The sequence below is a fragment of the Amorphotheca resinae genome (genome assembly GCF_003019875.1).
Source record: "Amorphotheca resinae ATCC 22711 unplaced genomic scaffold M430scaffold_1, whole genome shotgun sequence".
Lineage (NCBI taxonomy): Eukaryota > Fungi > Ascomycota > Leotiomycetes > Helotiales > Amorphothecaceae > Amorphotheca > Amorphotheca resinae.
Genome location: NW_020194471.1, coordinates 1,714,369 through 1,730,088, shown reverse-complemented (window position 1 = coordinate 1,730,088; position 15,720 = coordinate 1,714,369). Strand labels below are relative to the sequence as shown.

The 15,720-nt window shown below is 49.5% G+C and overlaps 8 protein-coding genes across 8 annotated transcripts; 5 read left to right on the top strand and 3 right to left on the bottom strand.

Moving 5' to 3' along the window:
• The first annotated feature begins 36 nt into the window (after nucleotides 1-36).
• M430DRAFT_32308 (hypothetical protein) lies at nucleotides 37-995 on the top strand. Its single transcript, XM_024866144.1, has 2 exons — nucleotides 37-111; nucleotides 168-995. The coding sequence occupies exons 1-2, from the start codon at nucleotides 109-111 to the stop codon at nucleotides 753-755; spliced, it is 591 nt and encodes a 196-aa protein (XP_024725181.1). The 5' UTR covers nucleotides 37-108; the 3' UTR covers nucleotides 756-995.
• Nucleotides 996-1,204: 209 nt separating this feature from the next.
• M430DRAFT_92502 (hypothetical protein) lies at nucleotides 1,205-2,334 on the top strand (the record flags this gene model as incomplete). The annotated part of the gene is made up of 2 exons (XM_024869715.1): nucleotides 1,205-1,755; nucleotides 1,812-2,334. The coding sequence occupies 2 exons, from the start codon at nucleotides 1,205-1,207 to the stop codon at nucleotides 2,332-2,334; spliced, it is 1,074 nt and encodes a 357-aa protein (XP_024725180.1).
• Nucleotides 2,335-3,235: 901 nt separating this feature from the next.
• Nucleotides 3,236-4,057, bottom strand: M430DRAFT_156744 (hypothetical protein). The gene has a single exon (XM_024863301.1). It carries the CDS (start codon nucleotides 3,898-3,900, stop codon nucleotides 3,412-3,414), a length of 489 nt encoding a protein of 162 aa, XP_024725179.1. The 5' UTR covers nucleotides 3,901-4,057; the 3' UTR covers nucleotides 3,236-3,411.
• A 1,199-nt stretch (nucleotides 4,058-5,256) lies between these two features.
• M430DRAFT_55135 (hypothetical protein) lies at nucleotides 5,257-5,755 on the top strand (the record flags this gene model as incomplete). Its single annotated transcript, XM_024868523.1, has 1 exon — nucleotides 5,257-5,755. Exon 1 carries the CDS (start codon nucleotides 5,285-5,287, stop codon nucleotides 5,753-5,755), a length of 471 nt encoding a protein of 156 aa, XP_024725178.1. The 5' UTR covers nucleotides 5,257-5,284.
• Nucleotides 5,756-6,248: 493 nt separating this feature from the next.
• Nucleotides 6,249-7,670, bottom strand: M430DRAFT_32307 (hypothetical protein). The gene is made up of 2 exons (XM_024866143.1): nucleotides 7,650-7,670; nucleotides 6,249-7,600 (listed from the first exon to the last, which is right to left on the bottom strand). Exons 1-2 carry the CDS (start codon nucleotides 7,653-7,655, stop codon nucleotides 6,533-6,535), a joined length of 1,074 nt encoding a protein of 357 aa, XP_024725177.1. The 5' UTR covers nucleotides 7,656-7,670; the 3' UTR covers nucleotides 6,249-6,532.
• Nucleotides 7,671-9,936: 2,266 nt separating this feature from the next.
• On the top strand, nucleotides 9,937-12,951 carry M430DRAFT_112641 (hypothetical protein). The gene is made up of 3 exons (XM_024861479.1): nucleotides 9,937-10,396; nucleotides 10,445-10,614; nucleotides 10,660-12,951. Exons 1-3 carry the CDS (start codon nucleotides 10,151-10,153, stop codon nucleotides 12,449-12,451), a joined length of 2,208 nt encoding a protein of 735 aa, XP_024725176.1. The 5' UTR covers nucleotides 9,937-10,150; the 3' UTR covers nucleotides 12,452-12,951.
• Nucleotides 12,952-13,016: 65 nt separating this feature from the next.
• Nucleotides 13,017-14,092, top strand: M430DRAFT_32305 (hypothetical protein). Its single transcript, XM_024866142.1, has one exon. It carries the CDS (start codon nucleotides 13,166-13,168, stop codon nucleotides 13,631-13,633), a length of 468 nt encoding a protein of 155 aa, XP_024725175.1. The 5' UTR covers nucleotides 13,017-13,165; the 3' UTR covers nucleotides 13,634-14,092.
• M430DRAFT_156720 (hypothetical protein) lies at nucleotides 13,715-14,300 on the bottom strand. Its single transcript, XM_024863300.1, has one exon. It carries the CDS (start codon nucleotides 14,110-14,112, stop codon nucleotides 13,795-13,797), a length of 318 nt encoding a protein of 105 aa, XP_024725174.1. The 5' UTR covers nucleotides 14,113-14,300; the 3' UTR covers nucleotides 13,715-13,794.
• Nucleotides 14,301-15,720: the final 1,420 nt, after the last annotated feature.

Sequence of the window (15,720 nt, the reverse complement as noted above, 5' to 3'; positions counted from 1 at the left end):
TTTTGTTCGCTTGAACTTTTCCAACTCCTCCACAACCTCGATTTTTGTATACCACGACACAGGTCAAGATTCCTCAGTTGCTGAGTTTGATCTTGACTCTTTGCAATCATGGTAGTACTACCCATTCCCGTACTTTCTTTTGCAGAGCCTAACAAACAACCCTCAAGGCGCCGACCGCTCCCAAAAAGCGCCCCTCCATGCGCTCCAAAGCCAGCGCTCCCAAGTCTGGATCCGGCCTGATGGCACGTCCAGCGGTACATCGCGAAGGCGCAGAGATATCCGACCGTTTTATCAATTCCAAGAAAGACAAGCGGATCATCAAGCATTCCGCCTTCGTGAACCGCATCGAGAAAGCACACAAGAAACCCTTGAAGCGACGACGGCCGAGCAAGAAGCTGGTCACCACCATGGAAAGCTTGGCGGATGCGTTGCCTGATTTACAAGATCTAGGGGGCTTGGGTGGGGGAGATGCTGCGGCAGAGGGGAAGATCAAGCAGAAATCTATGAGGAGCAGACCGGGAGCGACAAAACGGAAGGAGAAATTGGAGAAGATGGAGAGGGAGAGGTTTGGGAAGAATATGGCGCAGTTGGTAGCTGGACGGACACAGAGTGTTGCCAACACGGATACGAATAATATGCAGACAGAGGGTGGTGAGGGTACGCAGGCACAGTCCACTGCGACAGGGAGCAGGTGGGCTGCGTTGAGAGGATTCATTTCACAGACTTTAGAGCAGAAGGAGGAGTTCAGGAAGTGATAGATGTTGGGAGTTGGCTTGCGTGGTTGAGGTATGTGTATATTCTGGCATTTATCTGTCTACGGGCAGCAAGTTGGAAGTTGGAAGCTGGAAGTTGGAGTAACGAGGGGCGGCTCAGTTTCCTCCCTTAAAATCAAGATACCCGGGAACATCGATTACATTTTCATTGGCCCTTCACCATTGCACCGGCTCCCGCCCTTTTTCTCTTAAGTCTTCATTCAATCGCACGTCACTCTTGACCTGTTCACTCTATCGATAGGGAATTCTCTACTGACCGCCTCAAGAGATCATGATAAGCAGCCGGACTTCCTATCGTGCGCGTCACGTGTCTCAGGCCCCGCCCTACGTCATAAGATACTCTACAACTCCTCCGCGCCCTTCTCCTCTCCCAGATACAAACACAAAGATATCGCAGTGGACGATCCCTTTACCAAAAGCATACCTCTACAATGGATCCCCTCACCAACAAAGTCATAAAAGTGAGCATCCCTCGCTCCTCCCTAGACTCAATCCCTACCTCCTTCGCGACTGTTTCCCTCGGTAAACCGTCCGACTCTCTCCTGTTGAAATTGTCTGCCATCTCCTCGGCCGGCTTCAAGGGAGTGGAGCTCGGCTTCCCCGATCTTGTTTCTTTTGCTTCCGAGTACCACAAAAAGGAGATCAAAGAGGATGATTATGATCGCTTGTGTGAAGCAGGAAAGGGGGTGAAGATGATCTGCGAGCAATCCAACCTGAAAATCATCATGCTGCAGCCGTTCTCCAATTTCGAGGGCTGGAAGAAGGGGAGTAAGGAGAGGAAGGAGGCATTCGAGAGGGCGAAGGGCTGGATTCGTATCATGCAGAGTGTCGGCACCGATATGTTACAGGTGGGCTCCAGTGACTCGCCAAATATCTCGACGTCAAAGGAAGACATAGTCTCCGATATCCGCGAGCTGGCAGACATGCTGGCTGAGCACAAGTTGCGTCTGGCGTATGAAAACTGGTGCTGGTCGACTCATGCGTGCGTTATTTACCCTCTGCTCTTCCCAATCCTCAAGAATACTAACACCTCCCCAGGCCAACTTGGCAAAATGTATGGGAAATCATCAAGGAGGTTGATAGACCAAACGTCGGTCTCTGTCTTGACACTTTCCAGACTGCCGGCGGCGAATACGGCGATCCCACGACGTCCCACGGCCTCATCTCTGACAAAGGGATCCAGCATAAACTTGAAATGAACTTCAAAGCTTCGCTCCTCGCTCTAACGCGCGAAGTCCCTCCTGAGAAAATCTACCTTCTTCAAATATCAGACGCTTACAAAATGACCACGCCTATAAGAGACGAGGTTGTGGATGGGTTGAAACCGAGGGCCAGATGGAGCCATAGCTACAGACCGTATCCTTTCAACGGTGGATATCTGCCTGTGGTGCAGGTTGTGAAAGCGGTGCTGGGGACGGGCTTCAGGGGCTGGTTCTCCATGGAGGTCTTTGATGGTGGCCCAAGCGGGTCTAAATTTACGAAAATAGAGGACTTCGCATCGTTTACGAAGGGAGCCATGGAGAGCCACAGGAAGCTATTGGACGCGAGTGCGGATAGCTAGTCGGCCTGATTGAAAGAAGAAGCGGATAATCTACGATGCGCTGTGCACATGGTAATCGCCCTATATCGATGGCTGTTCCGGCTTGTTATAGCTGTGGGGCTAGGAATAGAAACGGTCTTGTTGCAAGGTCCACTCGGCCCGCAAAGGGGCTATCTGCGGCACGGGAGGCCAGTGGCAGGCAATTCAGGTCTCTTACCTCAGATCGTCTATTCTTATTCTCGCTTCAGCCTTAGATAGGTAGTCAACAATATCTATAGACATATCCGTGCCGTGGTCCATACCTATCCATATCGTCGTATACACTGCAGGACTTTCCACATCACGAGCTGAAGAGCCAACCCGCGGGAGCAGGGTCATCGATCGAAAGAGGGGCATTACCACCAAGATATAAATTCGAACTAGCGAGTACCTTAGTATTGAAGCGATCACTATGGCTGTCTTAATATAACCATATCAATCGATAAATTTCCAAGGCATATTCTCTCTTCCCTAGCCGTCTCTCGCTCGCTGCGCTGAAAATGCACTCTGCTTGCTTGCTCAAGATAACCAGTCTTGAAAATATTCTAAAGGTCTTCCTTTCTTCATCTTGGTCCTTGTGTAGGACGGTCCAAGAGCGGGTAATAAATACATCCGGGATCAGTTTTTGTCAGAAAGATAGTCAGTCTCTCTCTGCCTTCCTTCTTCTTCAGGCTAAGACTCATGCATGGAGATCTTTGGAGCAGTTTTTATAATTAAAATCAAATATAGAAGCTGTGCATATGAACAGCTCTCGGATCTCCTCTTGGAAAACTTGAGTGAGATATCAGAGTCTGTGTATGTGGTAGTAGCAGCTGCATGATGTTCCTTTTCCAGGCTGAGATCACTGTCAAACAAATAGAAGGTCGTATCACAATAAGAGGTGGTAATAACAGAGCGAATTCAAGTGGATTAGAACAGGATTGAATTCTTAACTCAAAAAGGGGAGTTCTATTTACAGGTAAAGGCGTGATATCCGCCGAAAATGGGATATAGGTGTCTGAGAGCCTGTGTCAGGAGCAATCCTCTTGATCAGTGTGTTAAGCCTGTGCATTGATCAAGCTACCAGACGTTACTATATACATGATATAAGCGAGGGGCACATAACAGCCTGAATATCCAACAGTTCCAAGAGGGGCCAATAGAGACTATTAAACAGTTGGTAATTAGGGGAACGAGATCCGTTATTTTGGTAGGTGATCCCCCCAGCTCGACAATTATCGAGAGTCTGGAGGTCAAGTTCAAAGCTTCGAAGGCGGAACTTCCCTGTCTGAGATCTGCGCGGACGGCGGACACCAAGGTAGATCCTAGCCAGACATTCAGATTCTCTGGATCTTTCAAGACCGCCATCTTGTCGTACTTCTGGGGACAGTAGACCGTTATGATAGCTTGATGAACAAGCTTTGGAAGCGAATGGATTAGTTCTGTCTCAAGAATGTTTGTCATCTCGCGTGGTGAGATCCGAGAGAAGTTGGCCAGATTCTTCTTCCACCGTCTTCGCCGTCGGGAGTGATGAAGTTGTAGACTTTCGGCACGCGAAGTCTGCCGCATAAGCTCGAGCCTGCCTTCTTCTGCTTCGACCAGGCGCTGTAGGAGCAATAACTCTGCAGAATACCCCCTAAGTTTAACTTAGATGGCCGGGGACCAGGCTAAAAACTTTCCTATTTTGCTGGCTGGCTAGTTGTATATAATGAGCTGTCGCAGGACCGAAAGAGCCCCGAGCCCGGCAAAGCCAATCACCACACCGACAATATCGCTCCAGAGAGCCATTGTTGCTCTTGTTGCTGTAACCTCGTTTGCCGACGTTCCCCATAATATAGCGTTCCTCTCCGTCGACGTGTATAGGTCCCGGTACCGGCTTGCGCATGAATGATGGTTTGGTTCGACCGTTCAGACAGGCCATCCGCAGCAGAATGAATTGCTGTGGTAAAAGCCAACTCAGTGTGTGCCAGTTGCAAAAGGCGTATCCAGAAGGCCGACAAAAACTCAGAATCCCTGTCCTCGCGCAAGGTGCCAAACGGAATATTCGATATCTCCGCTGATGATCGCACCGTAGATACGAGTGTGCCAATGATAATCGTTCCACAATTGGCCATCCCTCTTCAGGTCACGTTTGTACACTCTATTTGTGCCCGCCTACTCATAGATCTCGCCGCAAAAGCCCTTTCCGATAGATCGGAAAACTTGGAGTTGCGTGGTGGACGGGGCTTCTTGCTGCCGAATGGCGTTAGAAGAGGCCGTAGATAAGACAGGTCTGGCAGACAACCACCGCTCGAGCGCGCTTTTGGCAGCAGGCTCATCTTTTCGGTTTTCCTCATCGTCTAAGTTAAAGTTGAGCTGGTGAAGGTCCTCGTCGTCCAGTAGCGAAGAGCGGCCGCGGCGGGGTGACAATCTTAATCGATACTCAAGTTGGAGGTTAGAAAGGTTACCTAGTGGTAGATGAAAGAAGAGCAACTCAAGAGTGTAAAGGTCTTGAGAGGTAAAAGCAAGGTAAGTTGTTATCTGAGGGATCGGCCGGTAGTCTAAATTCAAATGTGATTTCACGCGGTAGGTACCTTAAGGTACGACTGGAAGGAGGTAAGGGCCCGCCCACAAGCGAGCCGACAAGCGAGCCGACAAGCGAGCCGACAAGCGAGCCGACAAGCGAGCCGACAAGCGAGTCTACATGAACCTGGAAGTAACTGTACACTTACCTGGTACAATCAATCATGCTCGCTTGTTTAGTACGCTAGTGCAATCAGGCGACCAGCAGTCTAAATCACAGTTTGGGTGACCCTGTCATCTTTACAATTCTACCTACCTACTTTACCTTATCCAACTGGCAAAGTAGTCATATTCTACCCCCTCACTTCAGTTCGCATAAAGCCAACATCTTATTCCCGAGAGAAACTTTATCCACAAAGGTAGCGGAAAGATTTAACTTATCTACCCCGACATGGATCCCGCTGTGGAAGTCCCCGCTAAGGACATTGAACAACTCACAGACGAGCGTGATGTTCTTGAAGCGCAGCGAGATCATTACCGGGACCGATGTGAGGAGTTAACGACTGAGCTCAATGAATGCAAGCAGCAGCTTCAAGGCAAATTCCAGACATCAAAATGCGCCACTGATCCGTCCATATTCGATAATGAGAGTCTAGAGAGATTGCAAGAATGGCAAAAGTGTCTGAACTACTGCATTGAGGAAAAGATCGAGAGAATGAAGCTGGAGGGGAAGGAGATATCACCAGAAGCGGACGGAGAGAAGCAGAGAATAGGAGACCAGTCGAGGTGCAGTAGCAATAAGCAACGCTACGAGATGGAGCTTCCTTTCAGCCCCAGTAATTTGTCGGGGTTTTTGACGAAGAATCACAAACTTACGCAAGGCCGCACCCAGTATCCAGAGCCGCGGCCAAAGAAACCTTAGGTACTTTCTAGCTTTAGTCTATTGATCATCTTTCCCACCAGAGGGAGCAGTTCCTCAATTTTGTACCGAAATATCTATACATCCTCACCATTCAGTCTATTGACCCTTGTTAGCGAAGCGGAAGATTATTTATTACCTATAGCGAAGCCAACGAACATCTAGGGAGGGGATAGTATAAGGTAAGGCATCATCTATCTATAAGGCCATCAGCCCTGCGACTTAGCGGCGGGCGCCATCAGGGACCGAACAAACCTTAGCTTACTTACCCTTGCTTCGGTATGGTGGGTTTCTTCCTCACATTATAAAGGCAGATCTCATTAGTTGTTGTATGCCTCCTCAAAGATACAGTTCATCACCAAGGACCTCACTCATGCTACTCACTAGGATCTGTACACCATCGCTTCTTCATTACTATGACACTTCTGTAAAGCTGCATCGCCATGGCAAGATAGCAGACACCAGTTGTATTATACATCAAGGAGCTTGCCAGTGAACGCTGCTTTTTTGAACCCCCCTCCCCTCCCAGCCATGCCCAGTTGCGCCAATGCGCTCAAACCCTGAATTTGATACCGAAGCAGATCAAGGACGTGACACCAAAGAAGCCTCCGTCATCACAAATATTCGAGCCAAATCACGCTGACCGCTGGCATGGTGCCTTCGGCTGTGGAAGTCGGAAAGCATCGGCTCCACAGGTATATATGTAGCCGTGCAGCCGTGCAGCGGCAGCAGCTAGTGTTCCTCCCCATCCTCACTCCCCGCAACCTCTCACCCGCAACCTCATATCCTCTGGTAGAACAGAAGATAGGCCACCTTGTTATCCTTCGCTGAGGACTTCTCGCTCCTGCTCTTGGGCCGGGGCGTGCCGTTGACAACGTTTGACCACTTCTTCCCAGATCCATTCGCCTGCCTCCATCCATCTTCGTCCCCAGCCGCTTCCTCATCCTCTATGGCAGAAAAAACATTGCCTGAAGATGGGCTGTCTCTCCTCTGAGATTCCAACGCGGCCGCAAGGACTTTAGGATCCTCCTCACTTCCACCTTCAGCAACATCTTCGCTCCTCACACGCTTGATGACGGTATCATCAAGTCTGATCCATTCACGGCCATCCTGCCTCCTGACATCCACAGTGTAATGACCACCGCTTGCATTTTTGCCATGGTGGTAGACGACCGCAATCAGGCGATATTTCGGGAGGCCCCCATGAGCATAAACACTACGTTTCTGCCGAGGGAACACCTCCTTTGGTATCTCCAGCTCTAGCGGGTATCCAACCTTCTTCCAGATCTTCTGAGTTCCGCCAGTATTGTCGTACTGGAAACGCTTCAAGTGCAAAATCAGAACGGGAGGAACAGTCTCAATGAAGACCTGCTTGGTAGCAGTGACATTGGGACCCTTCGGGGACTTGAAGTCTCCGTGTAAAGCTTCAGAGCGCGTCAAGCCTTTCAACGCGTCAACGATATTATGGACGTTGGATGCTCCAATATCGAGCTGTAGTGGTTGGTAATGTTCGAGTGTGACGGAATCCTTCAGACCAGGTACTCGTAGTTCTGATCGCAAGTTGCCTCCGAAGATTTTGGTCACTGGAGAATTCGTCGTAACTATTCCAGATGACCGAGTAACGGCTTGTTTCTGCTTTGGTCCAACCTCGAGCCACCCATTTTCCTTCCCAGACGCAGATCCCACATCACTTGCAGCGTCGCTGACTGGAGATGTTGGTACATCTATCAGATTGGCCATATCAGAGGCCGAATTTGCCGAACTGGTTCGCATAACATGGACGCACTCTTCATGGAGCCCGTCTAGTAGGAAACCAAGGAACTCCTCCGCATCTTGCTGGTGGCCCCGCTATACATCCTTTAGCAATCTGAATTGGTGGAGATGAGACCGAACTTACCTGCATAGTGACGAATCGTGGCAGGCGCTTGATAACATCGTAGACAAAATCGGGGGTGAAGGGTTCTCCATATTGCTCGAGTTCACCATCTTTAAGTCGTAGTCTTAACTGCTCAACCGATGTTGCCGAATCAATAATGGGATACTCTCGAATGAACATGATCCTGAGGGGTTTAGCAATGTTCCTGATGTTTTTCGGGGTGATGGGGAGTTAGTTGCAACTCACATAGCATCGAGCAAAGGGGTGTCACTTTTGAAACTGTAAGCAGCACGCTTTCCGACTTGATCCAAAAATTTGTAAAAAGGTGTACAGAATACCAGAACTTGCAGCACCTACACGTCCGTCAGCACTAGGGTATGCAAGAAAAGTCGGCGCTGACTTACTGAATTCATATAGCACATATTGCCAGTATTCACAAGACCTCGAGGTTCCAGAAATGCGACCTTCGAGTCATTGGCGGTTGGGCTGTAGGATCGCAGTGCTTCTGCCAAGGATTCCGCATTGCTTTTTCCGAAGCTGGGTGGCATGGCAGCCCGGGCACCATTTGGTGCAGTTGACGCAGTCGCATTGTCTGGATTGAACAGCCCAGTCCACAATTTTGGTGTGGTCCAGGCATTGGGAGGAGGCGAGACAACCTTGGGCTCTTCCGTCCCGGACTTGGCAGAAGCGGGAGCCTTCTCCCCATCTTGTTCGGCTTCTGGAGCTGGTGTTTGCTGCGGCTTTGGTTCTTCGGGCGCCTTCTCCGATACAGGCTTTGAAGCATCTTTAGAGACAGTTTTGGGGACGGCAGGTATTACGGGAACGGCTGGCAAAGTTGATCGGTGAGAGGACTGTGGAGCAACAGGAGTGGTTTCGCCCGGAGCTGGCAAAGACGGCTGTTGTACTGAGGATGGGGTGGTGGGATTTGTAGATTCCGCACGTTCGGATGCTGGATGGCTGGTCGAGGGGGTTTCGGGATGAGGCACTGGCGTGTCTGGTGTTGCTGATTCTTCGGTCTCGACACCGGCGCCTTGTTGTATGACTGGGAGCTCCACGGGTTCGGCCGACAGCTGAGCTGCCTGTTTCCTCCGCCGCCGCGCCTTTCTCACTGGCCATGGTAAATCTGGCCGCGATAGCCAGGGGAGCTGTGGGCAGTAAGCAGGAAGATCAAGGAAGGGGAAAGGAGATTTCTTACGGGAGCTCTAAAGGGAGTTCGGGGGACTTCTGGGGGTGGAGAAGACGGTGGCACGCTCAAGGTCGTCTGTGGCGTAGGAGGGGTCATAGGGCCAGGAACAGTATGCGACGAGTGGGTGGAAGGGGGTGTTTGTGGAGGAGGAGGAGGCGGCGGCGGTTGATACGGCGCTGCCATGGCGGGAGAAGGTTGGGACCGTGGATACGGGTGATGCTGTGGTATGGGCGGATGGGCATAGTGCTGCATAGGGGGAGGAGATCGAACATGAGGCGGCGGCGGAGGATATGGCCCGTACTGGTAGGGCACGGCGGCGCTGTGGTAATGAGGAGGCAGCTGTTGCGGTGGATAGTAGGCCGCGTGGTACGGGTTCATGTATCCATAGCCCATGGGCACGCCCTGCTGGAACTGCGGGTTGGGATTCGGATTGTACTGTCTCCTCCGCCCCATATCCGGTGGCATTCCCTGCTGCCCTGCCGGCAGATGACGACCGTTCATCATGCCGGCTTGGGATGCTGCTCCAAACCGACCGCGTCCTGCGTCGGGTTGGAACTGCGCGGCTCTGCGATGCGCGTTGGCGGTGCGATTGCCGTCGACGAGGACTGTGATGGGCGGCAGAGGCTCAGCGCATCGAACGCGGGATCGATCTACTGCCTGTGCGAGTCGGATTGGAGGACGAGGAGAATCACAGGCGGGTGGTGGTGGTGGTTCGGTGCCGCGAGCGTCGCATGAGCAGATGCTGTTGTCGTCCAGCTCAAATTTATTACCTTACGGTACAGAGTGCTTTTGCAGCCGAGCCAACCTACGGAGATATTCGAGGGACGCCCGAGGATTGGTAAACGGACAGGGCCCGACGCCCACGACGCGGTCTTTGCTGTGGTAACGACAAGGGGCCGGATGGCACGCAGGCTTGCTGTATTAATTATTGGATTTATCAACGCACGTTCAGCCCGTCGAGAGCAGGGCACGAACATGAAGTCGTGAATATCAAAATGCGGCTCTGTGCCGTCCCGAGCGCCGGAGGAGCTAAGGACCACTACGGTGACCTGTAAAGTGCCGAGGCGCGGGCCAAGGATCTCGTCGCCCCTCGGCCAGCTCTGACTCCCCACTACTACAACTCAGCGCCCTCTGGCGTCTGGAGAATATCAACAACATCACTTTTCCAGACCGAACCTCCCCTTCTCCCTTCCCGGCTGATCTTCTTCGCCGCACGAAGAATCTTTCCTCCCAGCACCTTGGAGGAGCTCCTCGTACCCGGCCATTGTGTGCAGCGGCTCTGCGGGCCCGTAGATCAGTCAAGTCGCTCCTCAGATTGCGGTCGACCCAGATAACAATGACTTCTGCTCCCCCCAACGCGTCTTCATCTGGAGGGAAATCTCTTAACATCTCCTCCACGCACCTGCCTTTTCCGCAGCACCAGGCTCAGGTGATATCTCCCAGCTTCGAGTCGACTTCCAGACGTTCCGGCAGTCATTCGAACCCAATTCACGCGTCGCCTCGAAACAACCAGAGCAGCAGGAAGCAACACAAGAACTCGAGAAAGCCAAGGCTAGCGGATGAGGATGCTATGGCTGAATCCGTATGTTTTGGTGACGAATTTTTCAGACCTTGGAGCTAACAGACTCAGGGAGCCATGCGAAATGCCAACAGTCGGAGGGGTCAGACCTCCATCACCCATCTCATGAACTTCACCCTCCCTCCTCGACCGCAAGACACTCGGAACACAATGGGTCGGGGTACTAGGAGGGGCAATATTTATGGGATCGGATCCGGCCATCATTCCATTGATAAGGCGAGGTGGGTGTGCTAAATCTCCTTGGTGGACCTCGCTGATGGGTTTAGATATATCCACGCAAATTACCGCTTCATTGTCAAACCAAACGGCAACTACAAGCAACAGGCCGTGGATGCTAACCAGCATCTGGACTGGAACGATGTGCTGCAAATTCTTGCTTCTGCTGTGTCTCAAGAAGCATCGTGTCCTATCTGTCTGTCCCATCCTGTCGCGCCTCGGATGGCAAAGTGCGGCCATATATTCTGCTTACCTTGCCTGATCCGCTACATGCATTCGTCGGACGACTCAAATCCGATGCCGGAAAAGAAGGCTCGATGGAAGAAGTGCCCGATATGTTGGGATACGGTATACATTTCAGAGACGCGGCCGGTAAGATGGTACACTGGACAGGAAGGGCCACAGCCACGCGAAGGAGATGATGTTGTACTGAGGTTAGTGATGCGGGAACCGGGAAGTACACTTGCATTGCCTCGCGATGGAGCTGAGGCTCTTGGCAACTCGGAGGATGTCCCTTGGTACTTCGCCGCTGAGGTGACGGATTATGCTCGGATCATGAAAGGCAGTGAGGAGTATATGGTACAGCAGTTTGACGCTGAGATTGAGGATCTTAGACGTCAAGAAAATGAGGACGAGCTGATGTTTGGGGAGGAGCCCGAATGGACGAGAAAGGCCGTTAACGCTGTAATGGAGGCGAAGGAAAGGATGAAGGGCATTGGTGATCCACCCATCCCGAAGCAGCCGACAGAAAAGAAACCGAAGAAGCAGCCTATACAGTTCAATCCTACCAACGACGAGGCACCTGCGATGTACTTCGTTCATCACGCATCCAAATCGGGTCTGGATTTATCGTCAAATGGAGTCGACGCTTCCTCAACCCCTGAAGCGGAACTGAGTACACAATCATCACGGGAGCAGATACCGCCAGATCCCTCCCATGAGACTAGTCAGAAGCCTGGTCAGAAGCCTGATCAGAAGCCCGTGCCCTCTCACCCACGGTCTAAAAATCTACATCCTAGCTTGAACGAAGCGCATCCTCCAGAGGCCCCCTATTTCTTCTACCAGGCTTTGCTACATTACTACCTCGCTCCCCTAGACATCAGGATTCTCAAAACTGCCTTTGGAAGCTTTGCTTCTTTCCCTTCCACACTTCTTCCCCGCGTTGAGCGCGTGTCTACTGGGCATATTATGGATGACGATTTACGAAAACGAACCAAATACTTAGCACATCTTCCTCACGGCTGCGAAGTCGGCTTCCTCGAATGCAATTGGACAGACGTTGTGCCTCCTGAGGTTCTAGATCAATTCAAAGAAGAGATCGAACGACGCCGAAAGCGGAATAGGGACAAAGACATCAGAGAGGAGAAGGATAGATTGCGGGCTGAAAAGGCAGAGGATGATGCAAGATGGGCGAACGCAAGAAGAAAGCGTCCCAGTATAGTACAGGAAACCTTCTCCTCTGAAGACTTCCACCCCCTCGCCTCATCATCACTAGATGCTGGCAATGGCTCTCCACCTTGGCCCACAAGACAAGGGTCTTCATTTGCTTCTTTAGCATCACCATCCACAAGCCCTTCGGCACCAAGAACAGTATGGGGAACAACGCTCATCGCACCCAGTTCTCCCGAAACGCATTCCCAGCAACCTGAACCCAGTGGTGATGATGGCTGGCTTTCCTCATGGGAGCAAGAGCTGATGGCAGAGAACGAGCTCATTGCCCAGGTTCAAGCGAGCTCGTTGAATGGAGAGGGAAGCGATAGTACGAGGCCAGGTGGTGGCGGGAAAAAGAAAAAGGCGAAGAAGATCACGTTGATGAGTACAACTGCTAGAAGGGCTGCTTGATTTCCATTTTTTTGTTGGCTGCATGGCACTGCATTGAGCGAATCGGGTGCGGCGTTAAGGTTGCCTACATAATTACGTGGCTTGGATGGGATGGGGGCAAACTTCTGCAATTTGTGCTCTAAGCATTACAACAATGCTATTTTTTGGTTCGAAATCAAACGACTTCCTACATGCAGACATGTGATCTCATTTTTTTTTCAGTCCGTCACCTAGTACTGTATATTCCGAACGGAGTTCTGTGCAGTTTGTACTGTGTATTGAGATTGGTAGCCAATCGGAGGAATAAGCGCTATCCCAGAATATTGGCTTTTGTCGGGCAGAGCACTACTGAGCTGAACTGCGGCACGCTTCCCTCCCTTGCCAGCCAAGGTTCTGGACCGAAGATCTCTCCTACATTAAGCCGGCCGCTTGCAATTTGCTCCATGCAGAGTACTGTGCAGGAATCCCGGCATGAAAGAAAGCGCTGGCGAAGCTTATACTTGAGATCTACTGGCAGGCCCTCCTGGATCTCGCATTCTTTTACGCTTCTTCTCCTCGTTCCCACTTTCGGGCTCAATACGATGTCCTATTCTCGATGCAGGCTCTGGAGCTGTATATATAGGGAACAGCGGTTTCCCTGCTGAATTTAAGATGTTGTCTTTCTATATATGATAATGCACTTTCCAAAAATCCTTATACATGAACCAGAGTTCAGTTTCCGCCCAAAATCCCAAAATGCGCTTTTACACCCTTCTTTTTCCACTTGCTGTGTTCGTGGGCCTGGCGACGGCCAATGATCCACCATATGGCCCTTGGAACATAACAAACTACATCCAAAGACGCTCGTCTGTCGCCCCGTCTGGCTACACGTATAGCTTCAATATCACATACGCACCAGTTCCGGGCTACTCCAAGCCGGGTGATTCCCAACCTCACACCGAGCCAGCCTTCACAACTTTCTGCAAGGGTAACGATACCCAAGGCACGCTGAACCCCTGCGATGATCCTGCCGTGTCGGCGACTACAATTCCAGCACCGGGGCATGCGACGCTCGTGGTGATGCATGTTTACAGTGTGCCGGACTCGCCAGAAACCAGAGCTGTGGAGTATTTTCTGGCGGGGAATACGACGGTGAAGCGGCCGTTTCTGCTTGTGCCGCAGACCCTGCAAATCATTGCTACTCAGGAGACAGTCGAGGCATGAGCTGGGATCTGGAGCTTAAGTCATGTCTCTGCCATGGCCGCTGGAATGATGTGAGAGTGGAAGGTTGGAGGTTTCTTATGACCTGTGTCTTGATAAATGTTATTAATTGTCATTGACAGGTGGCCGGATAGGGGGGCATGTAGAAGAGAGCTGACTGACAATTACCACTGTCTCCCCGACTTTCTGGGTCGTGAGATACTGGATTTTCCATTTTTGAATATATGAGATTTAGACGTTGGGGGAAACGATATTTTTATTTTTACCGGCCATGACGGACATGTATGATAATTCGACGATCTCATGATGAAATGAGGCATTCGGAGCTTATATCCTCCCTGGTAAGGAGCAATACAGTCATTTCTGCTTCGCTGGAAGGAGGGAGAAAAGGAAAAGAGGGGGTCGGAGAGAGCAATTATACAGAGCAGTCCCAGCAAGAGATTCATTCTAGTTGATATCATGACCTTGCCTTCGTCACTCATCAAGTATAGACTGCTGCTTTGCGTATCATCTTAACTCGTATATAATAACACAAAAAGTTGCGCTCCTAATGTCTCTTACAGCAACTATGGATGCGGACCTACCTCGTAATAATCGGGAAGTACTGCCTGGGAATCTGGCTCGTTCACTAATCAGGGCCAGAAACAACGCATGACCAACACAATGAGCAGCTTCAAGATGTAAGGTCTTGAACCGAATTACTGAGGTGAAGTTCTAGAAAGTTGACTTGCTAATTACCTATCTAGGTAGGTACTGTAATGGAGTGGTAGGAGTTGTCTTATTGGTAGGTTGTATTTCTAAGAATGAAAGTGCCACTACTGTAGGGATATATAGCTAAGCGAACCCTATCAAATAGTAGTAATATCATGTGACTAGTTCCTATCGCTACAAGGTACCCCTAGACTTATAGTAAGTACTTACGATCGATAAAAGAAGAGCAAACTATTCTAGTAACCTGTATACACCCTATAATAGCACATTATCAGCTAATTCTAGTACCTGTAATCCCTTGTCTATCTACTAATGTAGTCGCCCGTCTAAACTTAGAAGCTAAAGGGGTTAGTAAGATCTAAGTATCGTGTCCCTAGTCGACTAGCAAACTTTATAGTAGTTAGATTAATATCGAGTACTACTATCCTTATATTATAGGTCTGGTCGGTATCGACAAGGAACCTCGTTATGCCTACTTAATTAGTCCTAGGTATATACACTTTTAAATTATCTAAATAGTATTTCTTAACTCGACTATTACTATATATGTTTGTTACTTTTATAGATATGTTAGATGTTATTCTAGTTAGAAGCCTAGGGCCTATCTATTGTGTCTCTAATTTACGTTCCTTCTCTTTGTCTAGCTAATGATTACGTACAAAGACTAGATCTCCTTATAATAGTTTAGGGAACCTAAGACTCTTTATATTCTCTAACTTTAAGTAAGTATATACGATCGATACTACTACTTAGTCTCTTAGCTCTTTGCGTTTCTCTTAAAGGAATAACTAATACTCTCCTAGAACTACTAATAACGCGATAATATCTGATTAGTGATTATAGTTAACTTACTAAGGTCGTTAACAATTAGCTTAGTTAGTTGTATTTTTAGCCTTATGTCTACTATTATTAAGAGCTACTAGTCGATTAATTTCTAGTATCTAGAGCTATGTTAGGATATATCCTAGTATTATTTTGGCCAGGAAAAAGGAATACGTCCTAACTAGCCTAGTGTTAATTACTAGAGAGATTTTCCTTAGGGCAAAGGGCTATATTAGTGCCGACTAGGGCCCCTTCTTAATAACCTATTTCCTAAGCTATACTAAAACTAACTAAACACATTACTTGATTAAGCTAACTAACTATAGATAGGTAATAGGTACGTAGTCTATAAATGATCTATAAGATTCGAACAAAGTATAGGTCTTAACTATAGTAAAATGACTTTTATTGTCTAGGTATACTCTTTCTAGCTACCTAAAAATTAGTACTAAATAGTTAACCTAAAAATCGATTACTATAGCTAAGTCTACTATTATATAGGCCTTAATAAATACTATTTTAGTAAAGTAATACACGACTAGTAGTACATACTTCTT

What these genes read in the sequence shown, in the direction of transcription:
- M430DRAFT_156744 (XM_024863301.1), bottom strand. Translation starts at nt 3,900, where the DNA reads ATGCGGCAGACTTCGCGTGCCGAAAGTCTACAACTTCATCACTCCCGA.
- M430DRAFT_156720 (XM_024863300.1), bottom strand. Translation starts at nt 14,112, where the DNA reads ATGAGTGACGAAGGCAAGGTCATGATATCAACTAGAATGAATCTCTTG.
- M430DRAFT_112641 (XM_024861479.1), top strand. Translation starts at nt 10,151, where the DNA reads ATGACTTCTGCTCCCCCCAACGCGTCTTCATCTGGAGGGAAATCTCTT. An exon ending in AGGATGCTATGGCTGAATCC is followed by an intron (nt 10,397 to 10,444) that starts GTATGTTTTGGT and finishes TAACAGACTCAG; the next exon opens with GGAGCCATGCGAAATGCCAA. An exon ending in CATTCCATTGATAAGGCGAG is followed by an intron (nt 10,615 to 10,659) that starts GTGGGTGTGCTA and finishes TGATGGGTTTAG; the next exon opens with ATATATCCACGCAAATTACC.
- M430DRAFT_32305 (XM_024866142.1), top strand. Translation starts at nt 13,166, where the DNA reads ATGCGCTTTTACACCCTTCTTTTTCCACTTGCTGTGTTCGTGGGCCTG.